This window comes from Periplaneta americana, chromosome 12, assembly GCF_040183065.1.
Source record: "Periplaneta americana isolate PAMFEO1 chromosome 12, P.americana_PAMFEO1_priV1, whole genome shotgun sequence".
In the NCBI taxonomy this organism is placed as follows: domain Eukaryota; kingdom Metazoa; phylum Arthropoda; class Insecta; order Blattodea; family Blattidae; genus Periplaneta; species Periplaneta americana.
In genome coordinates this window covers 82,121,779-82,144,080 of record NC_091128.1, presented here as the reverse complement: position 1 = coordinate 82,144,080, position 22,302 = coordinate 82,121,779, and the positions used below count along the sequence as shown (strand labels likewise).

The window sequence follows — 22,302 nt, the reverse complement described above, 5'->3', positions numbered from 1 at the left end:
ATATACATTAAGAATCACAGAGATCCTTAATAAATTATCGTTTAATGTGGCAATTATACGTTAAACGATAATAATTATTTTATTGATTCTTTAGTTCTTTATACTTTCGGATGGAGAAATTGATTTAAAGTAAGAAATGTGAGATGAGTGTGAAATAATAGGGGCCTATACTGTTTATGAATAAATATTTGTTATTGATAATGTTAAACAGAAATAATGTAGAAAATGATTTAGAAAGAAGATGAGTTAACATAACTCAAAATTACTTCAGTTGTAAAACACGGGTCTAGGACGTTTCGTCACCGGCTAGTTTAGTCACTGCTAGTTCGTCAGAATGAAAATTTGGTCACACTATCTGTAATGATAAGTTGGTCACAAGTATTTTTTCGTAAAATGTGACACGTTCATTACAATGACAACTTGGTCACAGTACTACTTGCTGTCAATATGAATGAATTAATTTTGTAATCTTAAAAAAATAGATCAATTTCATTATATTTTCAATATAGCCTATATACTGTAAATATTAAAAATTTCCTGCTACGTTATGTCCAAGAAACCGTAAGTACCCCAATATATTATCGTTATCCTTGTACTCCCCATATTTTTTCAACAATTCCCTCCAATTCTTCTAGGTTCAGGTTTGTAGATGTTCTCGCCGAATTTCTGAAAGTTTTGTTTGTATGAACTCCTTTTAGGAAGTTTCAAGGCCGCTTCACTGAATACCCTAGAAATGTGGTTTTGGCTTATGTGGGATAGAGTCTTTGCCGATGTACTAGCCATTGCTTTCATAAAAGTCATACATTCTGTCACTTGAATCTGTCCCCAGTCAGTGGCATGGAAATGGGGTTCTGAGACTATTCTTGTCCTGTCAAATGATGATATCAGCATCGATGTACTGTACATTCTCCGCGTAGATCACGAGCCAGGCGACACCTTTCCTTCGAATTCGATGTTTCGTATACATGAAACCGTTGTACATGAGCTTGTCATCACTACGTTTACTTGAAGTGAACCTTAATTGACTATCCATCACGAAAAAAAAAAATAACACAAATTTTGTTTGAATTGTATGTGAAACAGTAACTGCGGAAACTCATTGTTATACAAAAATGCAATGTGTTACGGATCGCCCGGTAACGAAATTGTGATGTTACGAATCGCCCGGTAACGAAATTGTAATGTGTTACGAATCGTTCCAGTGGCGAAGAATTTGAGGCGAATGATCCGGATCCCATAAAACACATGGCTCATTCTTCTATACCAGCGGTCGTCAGCACTCGCTGAAATGAGTAAAAGGTAACGAGTGCAAAGTAATATGCTCCGTCGTGCAGAAGGGAGAGGTAGAAAGCATACCCGCCAACAGCCACGGATGAACGCCAGTGCAATGTCTTTATCCGCAGGTAAGAGACGCTAGCCCGGGTGCAGTGTGCTGATGAGCGATGTTCTATACCAGCCGTCGGCAAATTTGTACAGCTCATGCATTATGTCCAGACACTCCCCCACTCTTCCTACAGAGCTGCGCACGAGATCGGATGAGTCTACTTACGAATTATAGGGGAATGGGTTAGCCTTGCCTTGAACTCTGTAGACACACGCCCGACCTTCCCTTCTACTCCTACCCCTTCCACAGAAACGTTGTTCCCCTACTGCGCATCGCGAGCGTCTTGACAAAATGCATGAGCTATACTCACGATGACATCACTGAACGCAACCCGCAATACCTAAGATGTAATATGAATCGAGGAGTATAGGCTAGAGCACTCCATTCGGATCCCAGTGACGGACTCTCAACACAAGCATCTGACGTAGACTACACAATATTGATTTATAGATGGACAGATTATATTTTATTCACCTTTATTTTTACTGTACTACAACAACCTAGGAAAATGCGTCACAAATTGCCACTCTTAATACAACTCGTAAATTTTCGTCTGCTAGTCACGATCTTTGTTTAGATATTACAAGTTTTCGTTCAGAAAAGAAGCGTTCCGAAATATATTGAATATAGAGCCAAACATAGCAGCTATGTAGGGTAGGGGCAGGCGACTTATAATAGGACTACACATTATTTTCTATGGAGAGCATTTTAAATAAATCTAACCCAGTCTGGTGTGCTATAACAATGACAACGTTTTATGTCCTCACTTATTTCCACATTACTCCAGCTAGTAGACTTGTTTAAAGTAGTATTTCGAGTCTCGTATGTTACTACACATACAAGTTGCTTTATGTTCAGATTCATTCCTTCTATATATTTTCTTCATGCCTGGAATAACTCCTCTCCTGTTGTATTTTCTTTAACTGAAATGATATCTAGCAAATATTTCTTATACAGAGAGATCCTTCGTAACTCCGCGAGTGAACATTACCAATTCTACTATATCAATATCTGTTTCCACCTAAAACGAGAAATTAGATCACTGTTCATGCATCTTCTCGTTCAGCTAGTGTTTTAATATCCTGTATCCTCCTTTGTATTGTTCGTGTGGATAATTTCATACTGTTAAAAACATCTTATTATTCGGGACAAATAATCTCAGCAACTTTATTTAGACATGTTTTAATGAACTGTCCTTCATTAGGGCCTACAGCACTTCAATGATTATGCGATTTCCAAAGCAATAACATAACTTGGGGCATGGAGTTCCCTTTGACTCATAGCTTGTTTCATCATATTATTTTAGTACCCGGAACTGTTATTTGAATTTAGTTTTTTTATGTTTTAATTGCTTCGCCCCGTCTAGCCCTAAGAAAAGAAAATTATGTTTATACTTATTTTATACTGTATACTTTTCCGTTTACAATTACATTGGATATGTTCTTGCTTGCCTAAGATTTCATGATAATCTTATGACGTGTCGTAATGTCGCTAGATGTTTGATTTATAAATGCCTATTATAATTCTAGAACACAAGAGCAGTCTACATTGTCACCATATGCACAATAAATACTGTTTCTCTCACTCTTTCTTAAACACACGTTTCCGAACAGATGTTGGATTCGAGAAAGAAGCAATTTAAATATAATCAGGTAACCCGACATTAATAGATGCCTGTGTACTGGAGTTGTAGGGGAGTTGGACGAAAGGGAAGGAGTAAGCAAAGACAGTTTACTGCGCTGCCCTTGCAACGTCACTATCACGATGACATTTCTGCCGATCCCTCTTCTACACCATCCTTTTGAAAACAGGAGTAACTGCTGTCTATGAGTCATCATAAATTCTAACAAATTACATATTTACTCATAAATTGTAAGTTCATTTGGGTGGTGAATCTGAATAGATGCAGTTAGGGCTTTCATATATTGAAATACTAGTTTCCCTAATTGTATTACAGGAAAAGTCCATTAAAGTTTTCTGTAGGAAAATGAATTGTACAAATTCATTATTTTAATGCTATATTATACGATTAGTTGCGAAAGTGCAGTTTTATGCAAGATGGCTCCGATTAGAACACGACCGTAGGGACAGGAGTTTTCTAAGAACCACTATTACGATGTAAGGTTGGGAAGTGCTTTTTACAAAATCGAGGAAAAAACGAGCAGAGCGAGTTTTTCAACTTCCGAAATTTTATAATGCACTTCACAAACATGTATTGTACAGTATTTTTTGCACGATAGTCTATTTTGAAAATAATATTTTAAAAAATAATAATATACAGCACCTACGTTCGTTAGACTATGAACAGCTGACTGATTCTCAGCAAGAAGTTTGTTGTAGGTGTCGGTAGATGGCAAGAGTAGTTTTAATTACAACCATAAGAGTTATTTGTAATATTTCAACATACTTATCTAGGTTGGCAACTCTGAATTCAGTAAAATCAACTTTCACTAGTGGCGGCCGTTTGCTGTAACGACGAAAAACATACTATCGTGCAGAAAAGATTATTTTGTAACAAGTCGTACCCTATATGTTATTCCATCTACGTGTTGTGTATTTACCTAAAATAGAAGAAAATAAATTCATAATAAAGAATTATTTAAAATTAGTTTCTTTTAAATAATTATATAATCCAGGATGCCACTTTGGCTTTTCTCAAAAACCATATTATAGCAACGCATATTCAACAAGCAATATTGTTGTCGCAGGTGTGCGGTAATGCAACTTTATCGCACTCTTTATGGCCTTGTATTACATCACTTGTCAGCACCACCATAGAAACAGAATACAATTACTTTTAATGTTAAAAATAAATCTCAATATTACATTAGGGATTTTGTTCTCTTGGAATGTGGCAGGATATTTCATTTTGAAAGTAGAACGGAATCTTCTAGAAAATGTTTTCTTCTTGTTATGATAAACAATAGAATTATGTATGCAAATTGTGTGGGGCGAACAATAGAATTATGTATGCAAATTGTGTGGGGCGTGGACTTCATTGCACTCGTATAATATCAGGTATGGCTCCAGTTGAGAATTTTTACACTTGTGAAAACAGCTGTACTTTTCACTTTTCACGGAAGTTACGTAAGTAACTATTAAGTGGGAATTATAGAGAAAATGAAATTTTCTACATTTTTTAAGACATACCTTTGCTTTTATTTTTGGTATACATATGAATTTTAGCTGTCTATTATAGTTACCAACATTTTTCATCACACTTATTTTTTCAGTTATTAAATTCAAAAGGGGAACATTTTCAATTATTTACTCATACAGATTTCGTTTAATCAATATTTATACAGCACCACTGTTATGTTAGGAATAGAACACTATTATTAAATTTTTGAAACAATGCCAGGTTATAGAGAAAAAATAATTTGTGAAGTAGCCTCAATATTTAAAAGAAAATCTTTTGTTTATGTCACATATATTTTTTCTCTTAAAAGTTGGAGAGTTAGAAAAAAAACCCATAAACAAAATTTTTAAGAGAGGTATAGTGGTTGTACAAAAAATTAAGGTTCTTAACTACAAAATTATAGAAGCCTTAGTGATTTGAATAAAGAGAAATACACAACATATTTTAGCGAAGAAAATTGACTTTAAAGTTGACTCTTAAAGAGCGCAGCATCTTCGATTGTGACGTCATTAGAGGGTTTCCAATAGTCTTACGCCTTTGAAAATTTTCATACATATAGTATATTAGGACCATTTACAGAAAGAAAGAGAAATTCTATTTTGTCCAAAAATGCCATACTTTCATCATTCCTTAATGGAATGCATTGACATAGAATGGTTTTTAATTCTAATGACCAGTATATTTTGAATATATTTTCTAACAAGATAAATAATAGCCCTGGACTTGGACACTTCAATTCGGGGACATCTTTCAACTGAAGACTACTAAATTTATATTAAATTGAGTTTTATAACCTTTGAATATAAATGACGTAGAAATAATTTGTTTATTGTACAAATATTTATGAATATTTTTATGTTATATCCGCTTTATTGAGAATATGAAACGCTCCAGAAATCATTATTTCTTACATAAATAAATAACTGCAGACAGTCACGTTATATTAGGCACAAACTAGGCTAAGACTAATATTATTGAAGACAGTGTTTCCCAAACGTCACGCCCCCGAATAGTTTTGTCTTTTGAAAAACAACCACGTATTTTCACACCTTTTTCCAGTAAGCGTTAGATATTAGATTGACATGCCCAAAATTTAAACATACAGATATGGCTATAAAGGTTGATTAATGAAGTATGATCGTGATTTAGAAATCAATTCTACAGGTAATTTTAAGAAAAAAGTCATATGAACATGGATCCTTTATCATTCGTTTTTTCCTTTATTTCTAAAAATCCATACGTCGTATTGTGAACCAGGCTTCCATCTTAATTGCTTACTAACAGTGGGGCCTGCACTGAGGGGAATAGGGTTTCGCTCTGACATGAAGTATGGAGAGAGTGACAGAATAGTTCAGGTCTGGTGACATCAGCTGTCGATGAGTAGACCTAACATCCGCATTTCGCAGGTGCATTGGAAGAGGTCTCTTTACCAGATGACGTACGAATTATCAACATGATGGTGCCTCCCCTCACTTTTCTTGTGTAGTAGCAGCACACTTATCAAAGTAAAAACAAGAGAACAATTGAATCCTCTAGATTCAAAACCCCCTAAAGGCCGTTTTGTTCATAATTGAGTTATGCCCACATATTGCTTGCTAAGAATGAATTCTAATTATTTATATAGTTTGAATTCAGAAAATCACTGAATTTAAAGCAAAAGTTTGTTGAAAGTCACTGTTAGGTTCAAAATTCTCTATTTGCCACCAGTTACTGTCAAAATTCTTTAATTTGTGAAAGTGGATATAGGGGATTTTGAATCTATAGGATTCAATTACTCGTCCGTATTGTGACCATTTCTGCGCTCAACAGTCGTGCCGACATACGAAATGCTACGCGAGCGATTCACATCCGTGCGGCCAAATGCGTGAAGTCAAGGAGGAATATTTAAAAATTGCTTTCGAACTAACACATATTTTATTTTATGTTTAATAGAATATTTTTATAATGTTTCTGTGTATTTGTAATTGATTCCCTTTAATTCTGCTCACAACCACTTCTACTTTCTTACGTTTGAAACAGCTGTGACTCCTTAAATATTGATCATCGGACCTATGTATGTTCATATGACATAATATTTACTCAATATAACTTACAAAACTCGTTCATAAAGCGCGTATCTTACTTCATGAATTACCCTGTATATTATAACTATTTCTTATAATTCCTATCGAGGGTTATTAATTTTTTGACGCGATTTACTTTAAACCCATAATTTGAACGTTCTTAAGTCTACATTTCGAAGGTGCATTGGAAGAGGTCTCTACCAGATGACGTACGAATTATCAACATGATGGTGCTTCCCCTCACTTTTCTTGTGTAGTAGCAGTTCACTTATCAAAGTAAAAACAAGAGAACAATTAAATCCTCTAGATTCAAAACCCCCTAAAGGCCATTTTGTTCATAATTGAGTTATGCCCACATATTGCTTGCTAAGAATGAATTCTAATTATTTATATAGTTTGAATTCAGAAAGCCACTGAATTTAAAGCAAAAGTTTGTTGAAAGTCACTGTTAGGTTGAAAATGTCCTCTATTTGCCACCAGTTACTGTCAAAATCCTTTAATTTGTGAATGTGGATACAGGGGATTTTGAATCTATAGAATTCAATTACTCGTCCGTATTGTGACCATTTCTGCGCTCAACAGTCGTGCCGACATACGAAACGCTACGCGAGCGATTCACATCCGTGCGGCCAAATGCGTGAAGTCAAGGAGGAATATTTAAAAAAATTGCTTTCAAACTAACACATTTTATTTTATGGTTAATAGAGTATTTTTTTTTATATTTCTGTGTATTTGTAATAGATTCCCCTTAATTCTGCTCACAACCACTTCTACTTTCTTAGGTTTGAAACAGCTGTGGCTCCTTAAATATTGATCATCGGACCTATGTATGTTCATAAGACATAATATTTACTTAATATAACTTACAAAACTCGTTCATAAAGCGCGTATCTTACTTCATGAATTACTCTGTATATTACAGCTATTTCTTATAATTCACATCGAGGGTTATTAATTTTTTGACGCGATTTACTTTAAACCCATAATTTGAACGTTCTTAAGTCTACACTAGACTTAGGCCTACTGTATACATTATAGTCCATATAAGGAATACTGGTATAGTTAAATACACTTTTATACGTATTACATAAAAGTTTCACGAACATAGCCATTTGGTTCGATTGTTTGCAGACACTCTTTGGAAAGAGGGTGATACTTTCGGTTGTTTCAGTGCACTATACATTCTCAATGTTGAGGATTCAAAGTTATTTGGACCCAACTCTTCTTTGAAGGCACATAAGAGAGTAGCAGAAGATAAAATGTTGGTTGGATAATGCAAAGCCGTAGAAAATTTCTTTCGCACAGAAATTGTTTGCTGCATTCATGTTAGCATTATTACATATAGAACTGATAATTTTTTTTTAATTTCATTTCAATCAGTGATGAATTCAGGGGGTTGTTTGGAAAGTGGACGAATTCTTCCTGTATATTCCACGTGCTTCTTAAAATATTTAACTTTAATTTTTAGTTCAGTCAAAACGTAAAACAAGTAGAAAATTAATTCCTTGTTTTCAGACATTTGAAAATCAGTCGAAACAATGTTATTTCTCTCCCACCCTCAAAAGGATCTGTCTATCCACATTTTAAAAACTGTGCAAACATAATTTTGACGGGCCAGTTTAGAAGGAAAACAACTCAAAATTTAAAGTCTTGAGAAAACTTGATTTTGAAGTTTCATGTTGCTGTGAAAAATCCAAGGATTTGAAATTACTCCAAATTCTGATAATGATGATGGTTTATAGATAATGTAAGTTGCAAATTAAAGTGATGTTAATTGGATTTCTAATAGTAACATGAAACTTTAAAATCTAGTTTTCTCAAAACCTTAATTTTTTAGTTATTCCCTTTTGAACTGGCCCGTCGAATTATATAGAATCGATTTTGAGCATCATTGATACGAGAAAAGTGGCTTGGGGTACATATGCAAGTCTGTCTGTTTGTAAGTAAATATTCATTAGTTTCTTCTGAATTACTAGTTGGATTTTGTTCACGTTCAGTACCTGAGAGTCGATTCATCCAGGAATGATAGACAAAAAATAGGCTATAGGCCTATATAAAAATTGTTAGTAAAAATCAGTGGGTCTTGATTTGAAATAAAAAATAGACAAATACGCTGAATTACAGGAATTGGTACATGATTTTCTTTGTGATTTTTAATATTACGCTGAATAAACTGACAAATATGACTATTTTCTTAATACCTACAGAAACTGCTCTGCTAAAATAGTTATGTACAGTACAGGATTATTTCTACTGCTATTTGCGCATTCAGTCTATCTTCAATGTAGGAGGCCTTTAGGGAGTTGGCCTATAGATTTAAAAGAAAGTGATCTTAATAAACAACTGATGTATTTAAACCACTGCCTGCTGGATCACATCCTATGGCTGCTTATACTGCCTGCCCAATCAACGGTTATGCGCGAATAGCCGCTAGGTGGCGGTAATGGCACTGCATATACTGATAATGTTAATAGCGGTGGACACTGCCTGCCAACTAGCGGTAAAATAACTTTGATTGAGCAGGCAGTTTACGCAGCTATAGGATGAGATCCAGCAGGCAGTGATTTTAACATTAAGACCACTTTTACTGTCGGTTTTGGTAAATATAAAAATAATAGAAACTGTTATAATATACATACAGCTATTCATGTAAATACGTGGTATATGACAAATTAATTACCGGTACGAATTCATACTTAAACAGTACAGTTCATACGAGGGTTGTGGCACAAGTCATAGCCAATACCCAACCATTTGTATCGTGCTGTTCGTCACGTGACAATTCATCCAACAAATAAAATTCGTCTCACGACATTTCGTACCAAGAAACAGGTTCGTTCCGCTACAATTTGTTCCAGTCAGCCATTTCCTAGAAATCACTTCATTTGTTGAAATCATATTCATTTTTATTCCGTTTCCTCGAAACCAGATTAATTTCAGATTCTGTTACCATAAATTAAACATCTCTCACATTTAAACATTCTCATGGACCGTCCACGTCTTACCACAACGGAAAGGGGCAGGCCAAAATTGATGCATCATTTCCTGTACAATAAACTCAACTCTACTAAGGAGAAAACTGAATGATATTTTGAGAAGAAAGGAGAATGCGGTGCCCAAATTCATGCGCAAGAGGTAGTCTACATTAGCAATAATGAAGAATACAGAATAGTCTGAATTGTCCGGGACGAAAATACTGGGTTGAATTGTCTTACATTTACTCATGGCAGCTATTTTTTTGTGAGAATGTGGGCATGATTCGAAATTTTTAAACATACAATGTGTACTAGTAGGGTAGGGATTAAAGATCTATAAACGACGCTACATTATGCTATGCGTGTTTTAGTATTTGGAATGGCATTACAGCATAATACACCAGCTCTAAAAACCCCTAAAACCCATCGAGTCATATTCATTCTGTACGACGGTCGTCTCACATTGCCATCCCCTAGTGATGCGACCACGTACTCATACTATGAATGCACGACAAAGCAGATGGTCGACTCACAACTTAATTCACATCACACTCTGTGCAATAACCATACATCACACTGCCATCTAGTGATGCGACCAAATACTACATACTATGACTTACTACATACTATACATCTCGTGATGCCATGGCATAATTTCGAAAAAAATAGTTACCATGACTTACGCCCTGACCGTCGTAAATGAACTCTAATATCGTAAGTTTGGTATTATAGGGAACGACTTTTGTGTGTAATCCAGGAAACTAAAGTTAATCTTTTTATTTGCGTGGATATTCATTCATTCATAGGGTGCATATTAAATAATTTAATTTTGAATAACTGATCGTGAAGATAAAAGCAAACGGTAATTATGTTCGCAATAACATAAAGGAACTGAATTGTAGCAAAACGTGTAATCGGTACGGAGAAGTATGTGCCATTTTCGTGGCCTTGCTATTTTTATTTTAAATCTTGTAATGAAATATCTGTAGTTTATATTCTCTAAGCAAAATATGGTGTATCCATGTGTTGTGAACAGCAAATAATAATAATAATAATAATAATAATAATAATAATAATAATAATAATAATGATAATGATAATGATAATGATAATGATAATGATGATGATGATAATAATAATAATAATAATAATAATAATAAATTCATAATAATTTACTCAGTGTTTCAGCCCTCCCAGAAAACAGCCTGAAATCATCACCGATTACAAACGAGATCGAATAACAAATATCCTAACTATATTCCACTTCTGTTTTAGTTTTATATGCCCCGACAATTTGTACCGTGATAGCTCGTACCAATTTCAGAATTCGTACCCGACAATACGTACTGCATTAACAATAAAATTTTATTAGTTCGAGACAATTCGTACCGCATTAACAATAGTCCCCTCGTTGCTCGGTAACTGAGTGTATCACTACTTCTGAAAAAGGACGTCCTAAACTGATTTACAATGGTTTCCTTTATACATGACATTGCGTGGAGAAAGAAAAATTGAGTGGAGTTGTGAAAGAAAAAATGAATATTCGGCGCTAGTTCATCTTTCAGGCTGTGTCTCAAAGCTACATCTTCAGCTGACGTGAACTAGATTGTTGACTAAATACCCGGATGTGGCGTCAGAAGTTACAATCCAAAGATACATAGTGCATAGCAATGAAGTCCGTAGTAGCTAGTAAACAAAAATTCTTGCTTGATTGCTGACTTGTTCACTAAACAAACATGGATATCTCATCAGAAATTGGGGTTATGAAATTTGAAAATGCTTTGAAAGTGAAATAATATAAATATAATGCAGAATAACACGTTAACTTTGAACATTGACATTGTTAGTACCTTCTGTACAATGTTTTAAACATTATTGAAATATATTAAGCCCTTATCTTTTCCACATAACTCGTAATGAAACTGCATTAGGACACTGCCTTTTTAATTCAGTGCTGCACCGTAATGTCATGGTTTTTAGAAAAATAGTCTATGAAGAAGGCCATGTTTCAAGCATACATTTCCGAAGCTCCCTAGTGTGTAGTTTACAAGTCACCCAGTTGCTAGTCACTAGTGTGTAGTATGGACTTGAGCTTTGAGACACGGCCTCAGTAACCACTCTGGAAGTACACTAGAGCAGACAAGACCTGTGCCGTGGCTATATCACCAATCGGTATGAAGGGGGAAGATAGGTTTCAATTTCAAGTGAACTCCAGTGCCGATAGATACGTATAATATTAACCATCATGAAAACTCTCTCTCTGATGACTCATTCTTTCCCCTCTTGCACAGCCCATATGCCAAGTCTCACCTTCTCATCTATACTTAAGCTAACCGACCATACGGACTCTCCTGATTGGTGGAAATGCCTAGCCACCGAGGTAATGAGTGCAATAAAAGAAGCTGCACAAACTTCTAATGCTGCGATATCTTCAAAAATAAATCTGCATGTTACGCAGGGCCACAAACCCAGTTGAAGGGTGTCACTACAGACTAAATCTTCTAATGGGGGAGTAACATTTTTCCTTCTATACCTTTCTGGAGAAACTGCAGAGTGAGGATGCCGAGATTTCCCGTCGGGTTGTTCGATTAGCTCGGTATAATTTTTTTTTTGGCATGATTGCCGTAACTTCGTTTTATAAATTGGCGTAGGCCTATTGGTTTTAACAGTTGCTTAGATAACAACACTGTTTCTCACATAATGCTACATGATAAAATCGACTGCAGGTTCAGTTTGACGACCTATGAGGTCATTACATTAGTTGTATAATTAAAAAGAAAACAAATAACATTCATAGTACAGTAATTATTAAAAATTATAGGCCTATCTGGAAAACTGTTTGCGGATTCCTTGAATTATACAACGCATAGTTTGGGAATCACTGTGTTAAGGCATTGAAATTCTATGATCATTAAGTGTGGTTAATAGACTTGCTTCTTGAAAACCCAGAAACCTAATTCACTCACTGACACTTCAACTGATATGAATCTTTCACAAATTCTTCACTTCGTCTCTGGGATGTCTGGCAGTTTGTGTCTGAGGGGTGTATCTGCAGGTGTTGTGGGCACCTTTTCTGGAGAAGGCATCATTATATGGCCTGGAGCTGAGTGACGTCTTGATGTGGGAGGAAGATGATGATGGCGAAGGCAAGGAGGATGTTCGGTGATAACAATCTGAGGAACTCCACGTGCAAAGACAGGTCCAGGTGTCAATCCTTCTTCGTGACGGTAGCAGACATAGCGAGGCGCAAACGATTTTTCTTTCTGATGAGGTGCCAACACTACTTGTGGTATGCGATTTGGTACAGATGGAACTTCTTGGTGTCGATTTACTTGTCGATAGTAATATGTCTCCACTGATCGAGGTCCCCAGACACATGGACCACTGAAGACAGCAGCTGTTACAGAATAACATTACATATTCTTAATCGTCACTGAAACCCCGATTTTCTAAAGTCTAAAAATACTTAAAACTAGGTTTTTTTTGTGGTGAATTATAGATTTATGGAATGCTGTTCAGAATTTTATAAAGTCTTGGTTTTTCTGAACCGACGCATGCGAGTTGCGAGATGCCAGGCCCGCCTCGTACAAATCCGGATACACGAAAGATAGTGAGTGGTTTCTATAACTGCGAGATGCGAGGTCTGCGTACCTCGCAGTTATAGGATCCACTCACTATCTTTCGTGTAGTCCGGATTTGTACGAGGTGGGCCTCGCACTTCGCAACTCGCATGCGTCGGTTCAGAAAAACCAAGGCTTAAGTTTCTTTTAAAGAAAGGGAAGTTTGCAGCACAATGCTATGAAGTGCAAAGTAAAGACTTAATCACAATGACAATTAAACATAAACGTAACATAAACACAGAAGTTTGTGGTGAGATGAGACCATTGGTGCGGGGTAATGCTCGACTTACATTGTTTATAGAGCATCTGGGCTGCGACGTTTCATTGCTGTATAAGGGGTTTGTGTAAGTAATTGGGCGATCTTATAGGACGAAGCTGAGGCAATTAGTTATTTGAAAATCAATTAATTAATTTAATTAATTTAATAAACAAATCATTAACGTTACAGCAATTCATTTGACCCCAAAATACAGAAAAACACAAACAAAAGAAAAGGAGAACCACTTAAGGGGTTAGATACAGCTTACAACAGTAAAATTTATAAGATAGAGGAATTGAGGAAAAAATATTGAATATTTCCAAAATTTTACTGCTGTAAACTGTACCTAACCTCTTAACGCAGTGTTGAATTAGCAGTTTAAACCCAACAAAAAGTGTTTTAAAACAAAAGAAAAGGAAAACCACTTAAGGGGTTAGGTACACCTTACAGCAGTAAAATTTGTGTTTTAAATTGTTTAAATACAATAAAATTTATATTTTGTTTTAGGCAACCAGTTAATATTTCTTATACCATGGCAATAGGGATATCCTGAACTAGCACCAATAGATAGCGCGCGTGTACTTTGAGGGATGCGCTTAGAGTGTGCATTTGTTTTCCAGTATCTAAACATTGAGGATTTACGTAGTGTATTAGTATATTAAATACTCTTAAAAATAAATTAAAATGCCAAATTTTTCTGATGTTTCTATATGTAACAACCAGGGAAATCTTTTTGCCTTCAATCAGGTCCCGAAAGATTCTGAATATATGCTTTCAACCTTAAAAAATATAAATAATTAAATTACTTCAAGTAAGGAATTGCTGGCTACAGTTTCATTTTGGAAGAGAGCAAAGAAAAATTAATGAGAACATATGCAACCTGACAGCACGCTATGTTAGCTTAGATTACATTCAGTACTTGTAAGAGTCTCCGACGTTTAAGCCTGCATTTTACAATGGAATGATATTAGGCCTACAGTAAACTCTCGATTAGCTGGGATGTTTATTATCGAGGAAAATCCATAGCGAAAAAATATATATAGGCCTATGAAGTATATAGCCTATGTATAAAATAAGAAAGTATCGGAACCTTGACTCCAAAAATCCATTTCGTGAATAGTGCTTTTAATGTATTGTAGACTCATATTATTAAAACCATGTTTTAACTTCAAATTTTCAAAATCTTCCTACATAATATTCAAAACTGCATGTCCTTAACCTACAAAACGCACGAATAATCGTGATACTACTGCGATCATATTATATCATTCTATTAAAAACTGAACTTTATATTTCTGCAACTAGAGAAAAAATACGAGGAATTTAAGACCGATAGTCCCTTCCCTATATAAAAAAAAAAAATACATTGGTGGCTGCATATCCTGTTTTTAACGTAGAATACTTACAATACCGTTACTCATGATTACTTCCCTTCGACAACGTTCCTATTTTTTTTTTATTTGTGCACTTCGTTCTCAAAGTTTTCGTTTAGTTTCATGAATATTCACGTTACTCGTATCTACTGTATATTCCGCATACCTACTGCAGATTTCCCTATCCATCTCTTAATCGCTCAGTCTTATATACAAGTTTATGCTATTAATTATTTTAAATTAAATTAAATTAAATTATGAGGTGATAAAATATTGAATTATATTAAATTATACTAGGTTATATAAAATAATTATAAATATAATTTTGACACGCACAGAAAACCAATAAGCGGGAGAACATAACTGTAGAATATGACATAATATAGCCTTACAACATGTTGGGCCGCATAGAACACACCTGCCATCTAACGGTAAATTTTCTATTTCTATTTAATCTTCCTCTAGGATGATCAGATTCACATCGATAGAAAAGGGGACACAAAGCTTTAAAAAAAGGACATTGTTCGAAAAAAGAGGACAGAAAATATGTACTTAGATTTAGACTTAGGCCTATATTATAATATAAATTACGTCAATATTTATTTTCTTACAAACTATTTACAGATTTAGGCTTATATCATACTCACTATAAAAGTATGTTGATATTACAAAAATAATTATGATAAACCGTAATAATAATGCTTTTACAGTTAGCTACATATGAAAGTCAAGGGAACTGTAATTATTAAAGAGGACAGAAAATATATACCCTATTTAGATTTAGGCTTAGGCCTATATTATACTTAAAATTATGTCAATATCTATTTTATTATAGTATACTTATGATAAAAAATAATATAAAATGATTTTACAGTTAACTACATATGAAAGTCAAGGGAACTACAGTTATTATTTTACTATAGATGTTATTATTTTGGTCCAACAGAATATATCTGTTATAGTGACAATTAATATTAGAGGAGAAAAATTCGTTCCGGCGCCGGGGATCGAACCTGGGTCCTTGGTTTTACGTACCAATCGCTCTGACCACTGAGCTATGCCGAATTCAATCCACAGCACCGGCTCGAACTCTCCTCCTACAGTGTTATTCCCTTCGGTGGCCTGACTCCAAGTTGGGCATATACGTTGACGTTTATATTTCAAGTCAAGTAAATGAGGTATCGATCTCCTCTCTTTGTAAGCACATTTTGTTTCATACGTCCAACTTCAAAACGGTTTCTCTTTTAATTATAAAAATAATGACCACAAAGTTCTCTCAATATGAGCCATTTTACACAAAATTAATATATAAAATACACACATATCCACGTTTAATTAAACTAACACTCAATGCAGCGCATTCACAGAACACCAATATAGCGCAACGTATTATTGTGAAGGTGATGCTAGCCGCGTTTCTTACCGAAATGTAGTGAATCGATACCCTATCCCGAGTCCCCCCCTTATGCTTGCGAATCAAGGTCGTAGCATGCCGTCCACACCTGTGGAGTAACGGTCAACGCGTCTGGCCGCGAAACCAGGTGGCCCGGGTTCGAATCCCGGTCGGGGCAAGTTATCTGGTTGAGGTTTTTCCGGGGTTTTCCCTCAACCCAATACGAGAAAATGCTGGTTAATTTTCGGTGTTGGACTCCGGACTCATTTCACCGGCATTATCACCTTCATATCACTCAGACGCTAAATAACCTAGATGTTGATACAGCGTCGTAAAATAACCCAATAAAATAAAAATAAATCGTAGCATGCCTTTAGAGACGCTAAATAACCTAGATGTTGATACAGCGTCGTAAAATAACCCAATAAAATAAAAATAAATCGTAGCATGCCTTTAGAGACTTCTGCCACAAGCCTCGCACTGAACTTTCCATCTAACTTAACAGTGAACTTAATACATGGAATGATCGGAGTGAACCCAAGTGTTACGATAATTATTATTACGAATTTATAGGCCTACTACTATAACTCAAACTGTTTTGGTAGACCAAGCCTCAAAAGCCTCTTAAGAACTTCGCCACTGGACCAACGATTCCACAAAAAAAGGACACAGCTGCACACATTTTTTTTCAGCAATAGAGGAAAGTTCCAAGTTCAAATTGAATGGAAATGTTTGTTAATTTAATTAAATTCTCTCAATATTATAGGATTATCAAGAAGCCACAGTTGCAATACAACCTTAAAAAACTTTGATAAATAAGAATGCAGTAATCTAACCACTTAATGAATTTAACTTACGCAGTTTTTTGTATTTGGTCTCCATTGTTTGGGGTACGAGAGGTGGTATGTAAACGAGATTACCCTCTTCAGAGGCTTGTTCTAGTTTGGAGAACTCTCGATGGAGAGGTACTGTTCCGACCATCAGTGGCATCTGGAGCTCCAGTGGGCTGGACCTTCCATCTATGTCCACAATGAACTGGAAAAAATAATAATTACCGGTATACAAAATGAGTTTAACATATTATTCAGATTGTAAATTGATGACTTAAGACATTGAAGCTATTAGAAGACAATGCATATGTAAAGCATAGAAATAGATTTCTTCTTCCCATCTGTAGTTTTGGTATGCAGGATGGAAGGAAACTTAGATTATATGATTTCTTGAACTAGACGAACATTTTACTTTCATCTTTAAAATGTTCGAAATGAAAAAGGGGACAAAACATTAATTAAATTTCTTGCATTAGATGGTGTAGTAAATAAAAAACCTAAATTAAAAAAAAAGATTTTTCTGGTATTAGTCTTCATTTGTCTTACAGATCTTCACGACAGTTTTTTGCATGTGATTTTACATTTACATATTATATTTTCTGCATTATTGTAGCTGTTAAAAGTGGCGGTCATCGACCTCGTTACAAAGTTCACAACGACGTAGCATGTTTTGTTGGACCCTTGTGAAAACTCCATAAACTTATTTAATCGCTATGATGGTGATGTGCAACTTGGCGATCAAATTCTCCTCGGACACCACACGCACCCCCCACAGAAAGAAGTCTAAGAAATGAGGTCAGGTGAACGTGGTGTCCATAGCATAAACCTCCTTATACCCATCCAACGCCCTCCAAATGTTTCGAAAACGTCGACCGATCAGAGCACCTCTCTTCCTACAACTGGCGAGTAGCCCTCTCATTTCTTCTAACTTTCCCGTAATTCAGAAACATGTTCGTGTGTTCAGGGAACGTGTAGGCAACTCTATTTCATATCTGATTGCAATGACAAATTACTGACGCGTTTTACTACAAATTGGTGTGCTGTACACTGGATATGTGAGTCGTACGCCGTCAAATCCACTTGCATTCCTTTCACAATTCGTCTCGCCAATTCCCACAATGTTCATTTTCCTAGCAGTCTAAAACGGAGCGACGATTGGCCTAACGTCTAATCTGTGCATTTCGAACTGGCGAATCAAGGTTACGTACAAATGTACAAAAGTACAAACCACGCACGAGTCACTGAACTGAAAACTGTGAACTGAAGCACTGGCAATTCCGGCTGTTCCAGATGATTTTAGTTGAGGAGAATGGTCCAGGGTTGGGGTAAGCACACGTGGAAAATATAGTTCATTGCTCGACCCTGAGCCGACAGTTCGAAATGCACAGATAATAGTGATGCCAAATAATAACTTTCAAATGTCGTGGGTGATAGATGGTCTATCCGTTAAGAGCGATCTTTCGCATGTCCTGAAGAAAGAAGGAATTTCCGACCAAAGGTTTATTAGCAAAATATACTTCTGATAGCACCTACTTCCTACCCTGAAACGTTGTAACGTGAGTTCATTAACATCGTGCATATCAGATAGAAGAACCAAATATCACATAGTATTCATAAGAGGGTCCACACCTGTGGAGTAACGGTTAGCGCGTCTGGCCGCGAAACAAGGTGGCCCGGGTTCGATTCCCGGTCGAGGCAAGTTACATGGTTGAAGTTTTTTCCGGGGTTTTCCCTCAACTCAATATGAGCAAATGCTGGGTAACTTTTGATCCTGGACCCCGGACTCATTTCACCGGCATTATCACCTTCATCTCATTCAGATGCTAAATAACCTAAGATGTTGATAAAGCGTCCTAAAATAACCTACTAAAATAAAAAATTCATAAGAGGTATAAATGAAGGAACTTACATCAAGACGATATTCTATTTCCATCAATTTGCAAAAATTTTCAAACTTGGAAGTTGGTGGCAGAGGGGGTACTGTAACTCGGACTCCATCCCAGGTGTCAGATTCTCCGCATGCCACTCTGCCTCGATACACTTGGCTGACTATCACCTCATCCACATGACTTCGGAAGCCCTTGTTTGAAAGATACGTCACTACCTGTTGAGATTAATAAAATTTATGCACAAGTTCTAGAAAATCTAATTATCTGTACCTGAATGTTCATTAAAAGTAACAAATAATTTGCAATCACACGTGAATGATTTGGATATAAATACTCAGACACATCAAACCTTGTGTTTAGAAAAGAATATTTCTATGGAAATAAAATATTTTTGCGACTATTGTTGTGAGATTTATGACATCATCGGTACCATTTTTAAGTGACACCGCATAGTTTTTAATGTCATCTGAAAGATGAAATTTTTATACAATATGTAATTTTACTTTACAGTATATAGAAGCACTATGGTTACATTACTATGGCAAAAAATTTATTGTTGATGCATTCTGTTAATCTCTGTGTTATGAAAGCTGTTTTATTGATGAAATACTTAAACATAAAGCGGTATGTTCTTAGCAAAAATTGAGAAATTTGAGATTTTGGTGATGATAGGATTAGGCGACAGAAAATTACACAACAAGAGGTATGCACACTTTTTAACTAAACTCATTCAAATTAGCCATTTATTTCTCAATCAGATGTGTGAGTAAAACAGAAGGAAAATTCAGAGGACATAAATTGCCACCTTCTATCAGAGTCGTCGTTCTTTAACTCCTGCAAGGATTGAACTTCATAATGGTGAAATTTAGTACTGTGCAGTATTCTGTAGATATTTGCTTCCGAGATACCTAATATAGATTCTATTTTACGGAGAGAAAAATGTGGTTTTTACTTGAAGCAAGTAAAGCGATCGGTTTGGAAGTAAATCCCGAAAAGACAAAGTATATGATTATGTCTCGTGACCAGAATATTGTACGAAATGGAAATATAAAAATTGGAGATTTATCCTTCGAAGAGGTGGAAAAATTCAAATATCTTGGAGCAACAGTAACAAATATAAATGATACTCGGGAGGAAATTAAACGCAGAATAAATATGGGAAATGCGTGTTATTATTCGGTTGAGAAGCTCTTATCATCCAGTCTGCTGTCCAAAAATCTGAAAGTTAGAATTTATAAAACAGTTATATTACCGGTTCTTCTGTGTGGTTGTGAAACTTGGACTCTCACTCTGAGAGAGGAACATAGGTTAAGGGTGTTCGAGAATAAGGTGCTTAGGAAAATATTTGGGGCTAAGCGGGATGAAGTTACAGGAGAATGGAGAAAGTTATACAACACAGAACTGCACGCATTGTATTCTTCACCTGACATAATTAGGAACATTAAATCCAGACGTTTGAGATGGGCAGGGCATGTAGCACGTATGGGCGAACCCAGAAATGCATATAGAGTGTTAGTTGGGAGACCGGAGGGAAAAAGACCTTTAGGGAGGCCGAGACGTAGATGGGAGGACAATATTAAAATGGATTTGAGGGAGGTGGGATATGATGATAGAGACTGGATTAATCTTGCTCAGGATAGGGACCGCTGTCGGGCTTATGTGAGGGCGGCAATGAAGCTTCGGGTTCCTTAAAAGCCATTTTTAAGTAAGTAAGTGAGAAATGCAAATTTATTTGAGAGTTTTTTTTTCTATTTATACATAATCATAGGTAATATCATATAATAGAACCAGAACATTTTGATAACTAAGATACTGTTCTGTTTTGTCTTTTTGTCTCATTTAAACATTTATAATGTTATTTAGTTTAATGATGTATGTTATTCAATGTTAGGAAATATTTCCACGCCAATCAAATGCTATTTCGAGAATGATGAGCGAGACTCGAAGCGCACGAGAATGATGAGACGAGACTCGAAAGACAAATGCAACGAACACAGCGAGCGAGAGCGGCAGTTAGTTTTGTTCATCTCTATTACATACTGTATAGAAATATCTCATTCGTAATCACCATTTCTTATATTCCTAACCTACTTGCTACATTCAACTAATTGCAATTAAACTTATTTGACACTTATTCATCCTATAATGTCAGTACGGATTTGATTCAGACATACACAGAAAGTAAGAAGGAAGCACCTGGACAGTCGATGCGACTTACCTGGACAAGTTTAGCACAGCTCTTGTGTATTAAGGTGTTGCTCATGTTAAGGATATCTGCATAAATCAGGATCTCCTCCCCTGGGACATAAGCACGCCTCTTGAGACTGGCAGATACTATTACAGTGCCCTTCTGACAGCAGAAGAGGCAAGAATTTGTACTGCACTGTTCATTTACACCACTCTGTGAAGGAACATAATGCATTAACATGAAAACAGTCCTATAAAAACGTTTATGATCGTACATTATTACCTGAATATGTACAACTGACAGAACACTTTTAAACATTCCATCACAAAAGATCATCCTGCTTCGACATAGATGGCTCAATCCATCTGATGTATAAAATATCAAGTTAGTCTGTTTCCGTCATTGTTTCTACTGTTGAACTGCAAAAATCGTTCCCCATTCAGTCTGACATCATATGGCGGTCTTATAATACAATCTTGAAGAGACTGAGGCAGTGGAATCTACCTACATTTTGTGCTCTATTGATAGTATGTAATATTGAATTTATTTCTGGTAAATTCAGTAGTATTTCCTGGTCTTCAATGGCGTGAATTTCTTCTCTTATTACAGCTGCGGAAAGTTCGGCATTTTTTTTATCCCTGCCACAAAGTTTTCCGCGCATACTTCACTTCTATTCCTAACATAAGTGTACTTACCTTTCTTACATTTGTAGATACTAACATGTAGGCCTATATTTCTATCTGTGACACAACGGGCATTATACGTATAATTACTGTATATCACGATTTCGCACCGTCAATACGATTGGTCTCTTTCTTGCCTTTAGACGAAAGAAGTAAAAAATATGTCATTATAATTATTGTCTTTGAAATTGTACTGTATAAATTTGATTCCTCATTAAGAGTTCTGGCACATAGATTAAATTGGATTTCACTACCATGGAAACCATAAGAAAGCACATTAATAATGATGAAATTGTTTTCTGTTAACTGCAGTTCAACTTGTTTTGCATGGACAAAATTTTAAATAGACTTCAGAAAAAAAATGGATAAAAAAGTGGACCAAAGAAAGTGGACAAAATATTTGTGGACCTATGATATTAATGGACAATTTGGAAATGTACGAATCCTATAAGGACAAAAAAGTGGACGAAATGTCCATGTACCAAATGAAGATGGACTATTTCGCT

General features: G+C 35.6%; 1 protein-coding gene across 1 annotated transcript in view; it reads right to left on the bottom strand.

Moving 5' to 3' along the window:
* Positions 1-10,685: 10,685 nt before the first annotated feature.
* Positions 10,686-22,302, bottom strand: part of LOC138710611 (arrestin domain-containing protein 1-like) — a 116,425-nt gene continuing 104,808 nt past the window's right edge. Inside the window, exons 6-9 of the mRNA XM_069841616.1 lie at positions 21,144-21,326; positions 18,946-19,140; positions 17,064-17,241; positions 10,686-12,958 (exon numbers count right to left, since the gene is read on the bottom strand). Of these exons, the coding sequence (XP_069697717.1) occupies positions 12,564-12,958; positions 17,064-17,241; positions 18,946-19,140; positions 21,144-21,326 (951 nt within the window). The 3' untranslated portion in view covers positions 10,686-12,563. The remainder of the gene's footprint in view (positions 12,959-17,063; positions 17,242-18,945; positions 19,141-21,143; positions 21,327-22,302) is intronic.